This window comes from Micrasema longulum, unplaced genomic scaffold (genome assembly GCF_059751315.1).
Source record: "Micrasema longulum isolate JH-2025_06_02 unplaced genomic scaffold, ASM5975131v1 h1tg001775l, whole genome shotgun sequence".
Classification (NCBI taxonomy): Eukaryota; Metazoa; Arthropoda; class Insecta; order Trichoptera; family Brachycentridae; genus Micrasema; species Micrasema longulum.
Genome location: NW_028278950.1, coordinates 470,901 through 484,107, shown reverse-complemented (window position 1 = coordinate 484,107; position 13,207 = coordinate 470,901). Strand labels below are relative to the sequence as shown.

At 31.2% G+C, this 13,207-nt stretch overlaps 1 protein-coding gene across 1 annotated transcript in view; it reads right to left on the bottom strand.

Annotated features, from left to right (window-relative positions):
* Positions 1-281: 281 nt before the first annotated feature.
* Positions 282-13,207, bottom strand: part of LOC148274036 (uncharacterized) — a 296,176-nt gene continuing 283,250 nt past the window's right edge. Inside the window, exons 6-7 of the mRNA XM_088237724.1 lie at positions 7,619-7,678; positions 282-349 (exon numbers count right to left, since the gene is read on the bottom strand). Coding sequence (XP_088093850.1) covers positions 282-349; positions 7,619-7,678 — 128 coding nt within the window. The remainder of the gene's footprint in view (positions 350-7,618; positions 7,679-13,207) is intronic.

Genomic DNA, 13,207 nt, shown 5'->3' with positions numbered 1-13,207 from the left:
AGCACGGATGTCAAACTGGTGACAGAAAGGCAAACAGAAAATCGGAAGTAAAGAAAACGCAATGGACAACTACTCTTAAAGTAGTGGCATTCATTTTGTAGTTTGGGAGAGTTCAGTTCAGACATGAAATAGTTCAGGTCAATTCAATTCAATTGTTGTAACAGAAAAAAAACTCGTGCTCCGTAACCAAATTCTGAATTTTTTTCAATATGTCCAACGAGAGTAGTAGCTCTCTTCATCAACAAGCAAAAATGGTTCAGAGAAGAAAAATGAAGTCAATGTTATAGAACCTGCATTGTTTGTCCTCTTTTAGATCCGTCTTCCGTGATCTGGTTTCCTTCTATGTAGACTGGATAAATCATATAAACTCGGTGCAATATCTTCTGCTAAAAAAAATCACTGATGAAAATCTTAAGTCTACAAAAACGTAGAAGTAACATTGACTCCATATTCACGTTTAATTTACTAAATGGCTTAATTAACGTACCATCGTTACTGAAGCAATTCAATGTTCCAATGTGGCAATAATAATGTCCTGTTCCTTGATCAGCGCACTATAAACTATAGCTTGCATGCACCAACACCCGATTGTGTCGCATTGTAAACTCGAGATGGGATCTTGACTTTTTTAGTGTACGTCTTTCTAAATTTAAATAATCATTAAGATAGACCAGATCTTGTCTTGAGGTAGTAATTATTTTTGAATTTTTGTCATGGCTTTTCTTTTTTTTGGAAGCATTTTATTTCAATTGTACCTGAACATATTATTAATATATATATATTTTCCGTTATCAAATGAGCTGATGAAGACCAAAATTAAATAAATAAACGTGCGTTCAAAATGTTTTCCATTTTATATTTTTTTGAGCCCGTATATTAAAATCAATTTTTCAGTGACACTACTTGACACCATCGCATGAGTTGTTTAAAATGCGTGTGTTTGCAAAAAGTAAACAAATAAAATTGACATCGCTTCTGAAAATAGTCAACAACAAAAAAAAAAGATCAACATTGCAACCAGCTTGCGGTGAATTTTGAGTTTTTTTATATTTATTATTTAGTTTTAGAGCGGATATAAAATTTGAGCATTACTGACAAGCACCGTAGGAAAGGTCAGTATTTTTCGAGCTCTAAGACACGCTCGAGAATTTTCTTTCCCATAAAACCTCCCTTTGGCCCGCGATAGGAAGTGATATCGACAATTTACGTCCGCCATTTTGTGGAGGAATCCAAGCAAACGTCTTTCTTGGGACGCGCAGCCATTTCACTCGCGACGGTCAGCCATTTTAGACATCAACATTATGTGGAAAGAGCTCAGTGATTTCGATAATCCGATAAAAGTTTATCGATTGCAAAATGTTTGGGCACAAGAAATATAGCATCCAAGATAATGGGAAATGTTCTTTGTAACCACTAGTATTCGGACGTCAAATGTATTTCCAGACAATGGATCAAAATAAATTATAAAACAACATATAAATTTGTGCGTAGGTTTTCACGGCCACTGTTATCAAAATGTATCTTTTTTGCGTGATCCGGTGTAAATTGGATTCGTTCCGATGTTTCAGCTACCATTGCAGGAGCCATTTTTAGAGTAAACTGTGTGTGTCTTATTGTACTTGTAATTTGTACCGTGTCACAGTCGGCATTAAGTCCAGTCTCCAGTCTGGTCGCCCCATTATCGTGTACATTCTGATTCACTCGAGCGCGTCCAGAAGAAATTTCTAAACTATATTAATTTTAAACTTCATATTCCAGCTCCTTTATTTAATTATAATCATTTGTTGTATTCAGAAAATCTTTTAAGATTTTCTGATAGAAGAATCCAAACTGACCTAATATTACTTTTTAAGGTGATCAATTCATTAATTGACTGTCCAGATTTGCTGGAGTTGGTGTGTTTCCGTGTACCTAGTCGACATACCCGCCACAGATCTCATTTTTGTTCTGCAAGTTCTAGAACTAACTAGCACATGCACTCGCCTATCCCTAGGCTCCATAGATATGGCAATCAGTATGAGGACAAGGCTGATATATTTGGTTCTGGACTTGATAGTTATAAAACGAGTCTGATTTCTTTTTTTCTCTCGCAATATTATTCTTAAACTTTTCTTTTTATTTAAAAATGTTTTTTCCTTTATTGTTTTTTCATATTTATGTATTTATTTCGTTATTATTTTTGGTTGCTTTTATGTATTTACCTGCTTGTTACTATTGTTATAGTTATGCAATTTTATAATTTTTTGTTATGTTTTTATATATGTATTTTTTAAATTTTTTTTCAAATTTATGTTCAATATATGTTAAAGGTAATTTATGCCGTTTATATAAAATAAATAAATAAATAAATTAAGCACATTCCGTGTCATTTTTGTAGTGTGTATTGCCGGGAACCATTTTGAGTTTAATTTCAGCCCGTCGTATTTGTTTATGTTATTTGGGTGTTAGTGTATTTCTTTGTTGTCATAAAAGAGCCTGGCACCCTGAAAAATCTATAATGGCGGAACACTTAATAGACACAATATATGTTTTCGATTTTGAACCAAAGATTTTGCATACACCTAGAAATCACATTATACGAATGATAAAAGAGGCAAATGAGTCTTTTAAGCGTATTTTTCTATAAACGTTGATAAAATCGAATAAATGAAATTTAATATTTGTATATGACCACTTACCGACTTTTCTATGTCTACCGGTTTCGAAACGTACCCGTCTCTTTTTTAAAACCTACCATACACATTCACCATAATTGTTGCACAAAAATATAAAACCAACACAGCTTGCATTCTAATAAGCACATGCAGTTATTGGGAAAAACATGCACTGATTAAATTATTAAAATATCGTTTAAGAAATAATTGAAAAAAAGGTGGAGGGGATGGAGGGAGGGGGTGAGCTTAATAAGCTTAGGGTGACCATTACAGTGGAACATCGTATAATGGACTATATTGAAAGGTTGTTTGATTATTGATAAAAACAACTTTTTTTTTTTAAGCTTTCCTAATGTGAAATATTTCTGTATTATTTACTTTTAACCCTTTTATTATTTGTATGTAAGATTTTGACTCCTGTGTTTTTATTAATTTTAACTCCAGTATTGGTGTCCTGATGAAGAGACGGGTATGTCTCGAAACCGGTAGGCATAGAAAAGTCGGTAAGTGGCTATATACAAATATTAAATAAGATTTATTAAAATATTTGACCACATAGTTAATGATTTAAATATTGATAAATAGATAAAATCGTTTATGAAGATAATAGGGATGAAGATGGGTTGGCGTGGTTTATCTCAAAGTCATAAATGTTTATGGTTTTTTTTATGAGTATACTGAATACCATTATTGTATTCCTCTTGTTTGTTTTTGCTACATAGTTTTATGTTCTTTTTGTTCAGTTTCTTTAATATGTATTTCTTCATGTAACTGTTTTAATTGGCTTAGGCCGCCTGTATAATAAATAAACAACATATTTGTTAACTAAAATATCATTGCTTTTTTGATATGACTCAAAGTGTTTGTAATGGTACAAAGTATACTGTAAGTTAGAGAAAAACACTTTGAAAAGGTCAATCAGATTACAGCCTTAGAAGTCAAAGTAATAACTTTTATTGTTATACTGATTGCAGCTGACAATGAAATGTCGTGAAAGGGTAAATGCGTTAGTATACTAAAGGTTCTTGTCAGTACTGACTGTATTTAAAACTGTTTACCGAAGCAGCTCAACGTCACAACAGCCAAAATAAAATACTATATTGAAAAGTTATACGGTGTTTGGTGTGTTTTGTGCGCACTACGTTTTTTTTTTTATTTTTTTTTTTATTTAAATCTTAAAGTAGGGCACACATATCATACATATTGTTATGTGTGTTCTAATAATAACATTGAAAATATATTTAATTTATAAATTGTTTATCACATATGTCTTGACCATTATTTTAAATTTTGACATGTTTTTTTCTTCATAAATATTTTTTTCCATTTCGTAATACTTTTTAATTGCTTTAAATAAAATTGAATTTTGTGACTTTGCCTTTTTTCTAAATGGAAGTCTAATTTTGTTCTTTTCTCTAGTATTGTGATCGTGTTCATGCTGGTTCCGATCAATTTTTTTCCAAAATTCTGTTTTTTTATTAGAGTTTATAATTTTATGAACAAATATCATTGTATTGTAAAATATTCTTTGTTTATATGTTAATAATTTCATTAATTTTCGTTTGATGTGAGATGAGAAATTGCTATTAATAATGTATGGTAAATAAATAAACTGTTCTTACAACAACGACGAATAAGTTTAATTTTCAAATATTTCCTCATTTTTTTATGTTTTGTAATTTATATTTCACTGTCCTAGTTTTTGTATATTCGAAATACTATTTTTAAAATTTCACAAAAGACATTTTATTGGTTTTTTTAGTCAAATAAGTAAAACTAGTATGTGGAGATTGGCACTCGAAAAATGCTGAAAATACTATTTATTAACGGAAAAAAGAAGAATTATTTAGCTACATGAACGCGTAATAAGATAATGAACATATTGGCATCGTAACTCAATTTAAAAAAAATGGCCCTTTGAACATACGTACAAGAACCAAGGCAGCGATTTTTTTTGGATTTTTTATTATCATTAGTATTTACATTTATGTTTCGTTTTTTAATTATAAATGGTGTATTTTCTAATTAATATCTGTGTTTCAATTTACATAATAATCAATATGTTTTCTTATTTATATTTATGCTTTTATTTTCATTATTATGGACACGTTTTCAAATTAATGCTTTTGTTATATTTTTTTATTTTAAATGGTTTATTTTCTCATTTATATTATGTATGCTTTAATTTTTATTATTATCAGGATGTTTTATTTTTTTAATGTTTCATTTTTTCGTTATTAATTGTTTATTTTCTAATTTATATTTGTGTTTTAATTTGTATTATAATAACCTGTATGAAAGTCCTCCTCAAACGATTTCCTAGATAAAAAAACAGGAATTTTCTAGCTAGTCGGGCTTAAAACTGTGAAATTAAAAAATAAACAAATAAATTTAAAAGACACGTTACAAGCGCGTAAAATACCCCATTTTAATTCCAATGAAGTTTTTTTTATTAATGAGAAGTGTCTAGTATGAACAGAGCATATATGTTTACTCCAAAAGTTTCTTCTAACTGCCCTTTGTGTGAGGATCTAGCGCGATAGTCAGTTGTTGCTTTATTAAGGAATTACTGCACCGCGTCCAAGATTTTTTTTAGCACAGCTTTATAAGAGTTAATAAACCATCGGTGATAAAGAAAATAGTAAAATCGTATTTACATGAGTATAATACACCGTTTATTGATAAACTAATTGATAACAATTTAAACTGGTATATTTAATGAATTGACTTTATGATAATCGTTTAGGAATTCTTTGATTTATCAGTGATTTATTAAATAAATATGAGTAATACGTTTCAGAAACCAGCCCAAATTTTTTTTTCTTCTTAACTGTTATGTAAATAGAACCATTGACTCTCGAACACATTTTTACTTTGTTACCATGAGGCGCACATAAATTTATAAACATCCTTTATATTTATTGTCTATCTACAAGTATTTTGTAAAAGGATAAATCCTTGGCACGCCACAGGTGGTAGACAAAGTTTGGAAATATTCAATAGTTCTAGAGATTTACGATGCCTAACTCCTTATTGTTGTATCAATTTTAGAAGCTTAGAACCCACCAAGATTGCCGCTAAAATATATTTTTCGCAGAGATAAAAGTGCCTATATTACATGCTAACGTTTTATTTTTAGTAAAAATCTATATAATATTGAGTTTGTCAATGAAAATTCTTGGTGATTTATTGCAATAGTTTGTAATCCGGTTTAATACAGACAATGCCTCAACACATTATGTATACGATACACAATAGGGTATTCTTACGTTTTTTCAAAAACATTTTTTACTAAGCAAAAAGTTACAATGGTATCGTTATTTTTGTTTCCATGCGATATCAGATATTTTTTTTAATGTTTCAAATAGGCATATGCGAGTGTAACAGTGTGACATTAATTGGGGTACTCTAACAATGACGCTAATGATGCAGCTGATGAATTGGCAAGACTGGGAGCTGAGACAACCCCAATAAGCCATGAGCCTTAATAATAATAATAATAATTATAATATATAGATGATTTATATAGCGCCATTTTTTTGTAAAAAAATCACCTCAAAGGCGCTTTACAATTGTATATCTAAACTAACTCGTACATTCTAACTAAATTTAAGTGATATATTATATTTCCAGATTAAAAATTAAGGGTATGATAGTTTCAAGAAGTAGGATTTTAGTTGGGATCTGAACTGACTGGGACTGTCGATGATACGTAAGTTTGAAGGCAATTGGTTCCAGACAGAGGGGCCGGCGGCGGCAAAAGCACGATTTTCAAATCTAGTGTTTGGGGAGCGCCGGATTTCGACAAGTTTTCCTCTTCCTGAATCAAATGCTGACCTAAGAGGAGATTTTATTTGACATGTATTTTCCCTAATACAAAGGTCCAATAGGTATTTTGCAGCCATTTCATGAAAATATTTAAATTCTGTCCAGCACAGCTTGTATTTTATTCTCTCTGGGCTTTTTAACCAGTGCAAATCTCGAAGATGTGAGATGTGAGAATATTTTTTTACTTCCGTAATAAGCTTACTGTGGGTTGACCAAATATGCTCCTCCAAATGAACTGATAAAAGGGTACTGGCAAAGGTTTGCCTTCGACCTAATAAAACTTAGCCTTAATCAGGTGAAGGTTATAACTAGAGCTCACCCAGGGCATTGTCGATTGAAGAAACACCTTGCTAGAAAGAACCTTTCCGAAACTTCTAGATGTAGGTTCTGCAATGCAGATGAAAAAACACCCATAAATTTGTGAATGTGATGCTTTACATTATAAAAAAAGTCTCATCTTCGGGGGACCACTGGTTCAACCTGAGGATGCTAAAGAGCTCTCCCCTTACCTAATAGCCCGATATTTAACTAATCTAGGTTTGAAAGGTGCAAAATATAAACTCTTGCCTTCCAGACATTAGTCAAGCTCTTTATAGACCTGGGCTTAAAAGGAGAGAACTATTCAGGGGGATCCGTCACAATTGATATTCACAGGTCGCAGTGACGTCAGGAGCTTGTAAAGCTCTGACCCCGCCCTTAAGAAAAATAATAGGAATGCATATTTTGAATTACTTAAAAACAAGACAATTTAATTGAATTAATTTCAAATTTATTTATGATTTTGATAAAATTATAAATAAAATTATCAATGAAACTTTTTGGTTTAGTTTTAATTTTTTATTTTTTTGACCAACGAGCGCTTTTGCCTAAGTAAGCAACTTCAAGACTGGTGAATTGTTTACAACATTTACAGCTTTTATACTGTTCTTAACATATTTTGGAGATAAGAAGATCAAATAAGTATTTAAACAGAGGACAGAAAACATAAATATTTACAACTAGTTTGCTAAACAGTTAATTTTTGGGATTTTTTGGATTTAAAAAAAAAAAAAAAAAAAACAATAAAACGAAATAATATGGAATGTTTGTTTTTTAATAAACAAAACAAAATGAATGAATATAGATTAATGACTTACCCATAATAAGCATGACAACAGGAAGCGTAGAGAGACATGCCAATATTACTGTGACGATAACTGAAATAAAAAACAACAATTAAATTTTAATTTTCAGCATTTACTTTGTGTAAATTAATAAATTAATATAAAATATTATATTTTTCATCAACACCATTCGCTTTCCGCGACCAGATCAGTGATAGTTTTGCCTATGCACTGAATCGGTAAACCAAACGAACGGTATTTCAATTAACTGTTACATAAAGCTAAGGTGAACAGTTTTACGCTTCAGGTTTCAGTTAAGAAAAAAAAATATTGCCGAGAGAAAACATTTTTGAGAAGGGAATATGGAAGTCTAGGCATTTACGGGGTTTATGATCTTACTGAGTGGTTAAAGTGGCCACTTTACACACTATGTAACATTCACCATTCTGTCTATGTTTAAACTTCAACATTTCCTCAACTATTCAATCTGTCGACATTTGTGAAGTAAAAAAGCTGTGGGCTCTGTAAAAATATAAAAAACCTTTATCGTGCGGGTGAGATACATCCGGCTAAACTATCTTACCTACTAGACAGCAAAAAATTAAAAAATGTTTTCAAGCGTTGCCTCGTAGGTAAAATGGTTGAAATGTATGAATCTCACTCACATGATAAAGGTTTTAGCTCTTTTACTTTACAAAAGTCAACATATGGGAGTGTTTAAGAAATGTGGATATTAAACATAGGCAGAAATAAAATGTTACAGAGTGTGTAGAGTGGCAACTTAAACCAGCCAAGGACATGTCATAAGCCCTGTGTATGCCCATACTTCCATATTCCCTTCTCAAAATGATTTCTTTCTGTTGCAACAAACTTAGATCTAAATAACTCCCTAGGAGGAAATCCAGCCTGTCTACAAACAGTTGGACATACTCAAAGCTGTGTTGATTAGAATGTTGCCGTTTATACGACTAAAATTAATATTTCATGTCCACCCTGCCAGAAACCTTAAGAATGGTAGACAAACACGCCAACCATCGAGGTGGACTGATTTGCACTCGATTTCCTTATTTATTTATTGAGAAAATCATACAATCTTGATATAAATACAAGGTACAAAAGAACAATTAAAAAAAGTAAGAGCAATTACAGATTTCACACTAATTTATTATGAATGCAGGAGGAGAGGGGAAACAATAATTCAATTCTAAAAAAGGTAAAAATATAAATATTAAATAAAAAAAACATAAAAGGGAGAAGACATTGTAAAGCTCCAACTTTACTTTCCCCCCTCTCCATCTGCTTCCATGAACATTTATATTTCTCAGTAAAAATTCACAACCAACAATAATTTATTAGATGCAGGTAGTAGATGAACATATGGTTAAGTTAAGAGTTGAAATTAAAAGTTTAAATAAAAATTAAAAGTTTAAATCAAAAGTTAAAATTAAAAGTTAAAATTGAAAGATAAAATTTAAAGTCAAAATTATAAGTTAAACAGGAGATAAATTTAAAATGTCTTTAATAGATCTGATAAAAATATGGTATTTACAATGTAATATGTCGATGTCACTAAAACTGTCATTACGGGTAATGTGTATTCTTCGAAAATTGCTATTTTTCATATAATTAATCATTGATTTAGGAATGTCGAAAGGTACAGATTGATGAGTTCTACGGACAGGGACTCGACATGAAATTCCTCTAACAATTTCTGGGCTATCAATTAGGAGTTTTACCTGAGAGCAGTCATCGAGTAGAAAACAACAAATTATTAACCATTTGATATTTCAAAATTCAACTCCTCTCACTCCAGTCCATACTTCGAAAAACACAAAATAACACTTGACAAAAAGTTTTGATTATTTTGATATTACCTACATATGTATTGGATTCAGGTAGACACTATGTGAGTATAATATGTTACGTGCGTATTTATACCCCTAAAATATTTTTTTGACTTTGCTGAGTTTTCGAGATCGTGTAAAAAAGCGAGGTAATTCCTTAGGTGTCAAACAATGAAGAATGTGTATTTAATATGACATCAACTTGACGTCATATTTTTTATGCTAGTCAGATATTGTTGATGTCGTTTTGAAAGTAGAATTTTGTAAAAAAATACATTTACAGGGCTCGATCTGTTATGGCTTGATAGCTTCTATAAATGCAAGTTAATATTTGTATAAAACCAATTATCAATTTTTCTATGTCTTCGGTTTCGAGACATACCAGTCTCTTCAACAATGCTTTGAGTATGTCCAAATGTTTGCAGACAGACTGGATTTCCTCTCTAGGAAGTTATTCCGATGGAAATTTGTTGCAACAGAGAGGGAAAACATTTTTGAGAAGGGAATATGGAAGTTTAGGCATTTACAGGGCTTATGAAACTAACAAAACTTCCATACTCAAAACATAGGTATTTTTTTCTTGTGTACAAATAAGAAAGTTCAGTGCAACGGGAAGTTGGATAAATTTTTTTCAACAACATGGAGGTGTTTCACATTTGAAAAACTTTCAAAAATAATATTCCCCGAATAAACAACCAAATACTTTTTTAATAAAGCCCACTTTTTTATTTCAAAATTAACCAATTGCGTTACGTTCAACTATTTAGCCAATCCCTTTCCAAACCCCTGTCCCACAAACTCTGCAATACAACGTTTTACATTATCAACCTTATTTCATTGCATGTTCGGACATGGTGGTGTTTGCCTCCCCTTTTAACTATGCATGTAATATATGTATTTTTTCGTAAATATTATGTTTACTACGGTGAGGGTAAAGGTGAAAGTGTATTTTAGGATTTGCATGTTGGTGTAGTGAGTGTCCTGACGAAGAGACGGGTACGTCTCGAAACCAGTAGACATAAAAAGTCGGTAAGTGGTCAATACTTGTATTTACGATCATTGATGAAAATAATATGAATCAAAAAATTTCAGCATTACACTCTTATTTGTACCCGGAGGTGTATAGGGCACTGCATTTCTTAATCAAATGCAGCGTATTTCAATTATCTGTTGAAGCAAAGGTCCCTTAACTTCTTTTTTCTCCTTAGACTACGTGCCGTTTTTTTCTGTTTTGGGTAGACCCGTGCTTTCCTAATATTGATTTTTCACAAATTCCTATAATTTAAATGTGCTACACATAGCTGGGGTTCGAACTGTCAGTAGAGTCGCAGTGAGTCACATCTTGCTGGAGGATTGATTCTAGTGAGAAGTGATTCTATAAAATTCTGCGAACGCCCAGTTGCATTCCACCGGCAACACTACTGACTAGTCCAACTCGTTAGCGTCCACGTCTCGAACCCTGGAAATGGGATCACACTCATAACGGTGTGATCGCAGCAGTTAACGAGAGGATGAAAGGAGTTTTTGGCACCTCAAAACCAACCAGCTAAGGGAAGGTAACCCCGACAGAAAATTCACCAGAAAAGGCAACGGGAAACCACTGTGGTCATCTTTTCACAGGAATCATTACGGCGAGTACATCAATAAGCAGTCGTCCTGGCTGCTAAATGTAAAATTAGCGCAGGACAGATACATATGCTTTCGCAGTAGTAGGGTTTACTGTAGAGTGAAAAATTTAAAATATACATTTATGATGTTATGAGTTATGTAAATGATTAGACCCTCCGTTTAGTTGCAACAATTCGCTAACAGTATTTTAATGTACTGTTCTTTTGAATCGACTCCATGTACTAGGCTATAACTATTTTGACGTTGCCGATATTTTTATCATAAAGTATAGATAATATAAATCAGCTATATTTAATAATTTTAAAGATGCTGAACGGTAATTTAGATTAGTTAGATTATAGTGCTTTCTTTGTTTACTTTTGTATGGGTACTATTGTATACCATATTTAGGTGTATCTATCATTTTTTAGTTACTTTAATTGTTATTATTATCACTGTTTTTTGAGGTATTTAAGAATTTTGTTTTATTTAATATACATAGCACCTGTTGAAAAAATCTTTTTTTTTTAAAGATTATAATTTTATAGGCAGACAATGTGTAATTTCATATAATTTTTAATAATTTTTATCTAAGTATGTTCTTTGTACAAAACTGTTTTGTTATAGTATTTATATAAAGACACATAACAATTCAGTGCACAATACAAAATTTTAAGATATAAATTACACAAACATCACTCTGTCAGATTTAAAATTTACACTAAAAATGCATCATGTAACTTAGTAGACATTATAATAATAAATATGTACATCTGCCTACCCCTTCTTATCCTCTCTTCAAGTATCCTTGTCCTAATCCCGCCCAATTGACAAAAACTTACTGTTATTAAAAAATAAAAAAAATCTTTAATTATTACAAAATATTTACGAGTATATGTAAATAACATTTTTATATTCATAAACTTATATGTATTTATTTTATATGTTTATATTTTGACTTTGCATATTTTGTGAAAATCTGTTATTAGTTCTGAGTTTATACACTATATCTGTTTGCTTACTATAAATATGTATGTAGAACTGTTGATTTCCCAAATAAAATAAAATACTTTTCAATTAGTTTTTTTTCGTTTTTCATATTATATAGAAGTGTTCATTATCTATTAAATATGTATCTTTGTAAGGTAAAAGGCACTGCGTGCCGTGTATATTAATAAATCAATATATATTTCCATCTGAAAAATTTTCACTGTCTATGTTGTAATAATATTATTTCAATCGAATTTTTTCACAATTTCTTATTTTTGAATCGCAGCTGGTAGGAAGAAAGTTAGGATTATTTTTTCATAAAAGAAAATAATTCGGAAATACGCATTACTTTGCGAATTTACTTGATCAAGCATAGAACATAAAAAGCTTATTTGAATATTCAAATAACTTTATTGTTCGTAAAAAGTAACCCTTTCAGCCGGGATTTTATTAAAATATCGAGCTTTGATCGCCAAAACATCGCAACTGACAAAAACAATATTACATATTCATTACGATCGGGAAATATCACGTTTTTTTTACAATCATGAATTAATACGAACCTATGAAATGCTTTCCAATAACTTTTTAAAATTTTTCATTGCTTCACTGCATTAAAAACGCTGCATTGCATTGCGTCACGATTTGCATTCAAACATTTCTACATGAGAGGCTACGGGTATTATCCTTAGCTCTACCCGATCGAGTTTCTCCAGGGTATGCTTGGCTACAACAGTTTAGAGACTAAAAAGAATGTGCATTTTACTACACATTTTTACCGATTGTTGCGCGGTATGATCGATAATTCTGAGATTATGATGAGCATTGGTTTGTATGTTCCTGATAATTACCTAAAACATCGTCAGAATAGATTGTTTCATATTCCGATATACTTGACCAACCAGCCGATGGTTATGCCTGTTGGAAGGGCTACCGCTATGCTGAACAACATCGCTCTTGATGATAATCTGTTCCATGTATCCGAAGGGGTTTTCCGGAGCTGGATTCTCCTACTACTTTTTTTATATTTTTTTATTTATTTCTTAAGTTAGCTTATATTAAAACTAATATAAAATATAATGTACATTTACATCATCTATATATATTTACATTTCCTTACAGTAACTCATACATTTATTTTTAAATTCTTTCAGACACTTTTCATTCTTCATACATTCAG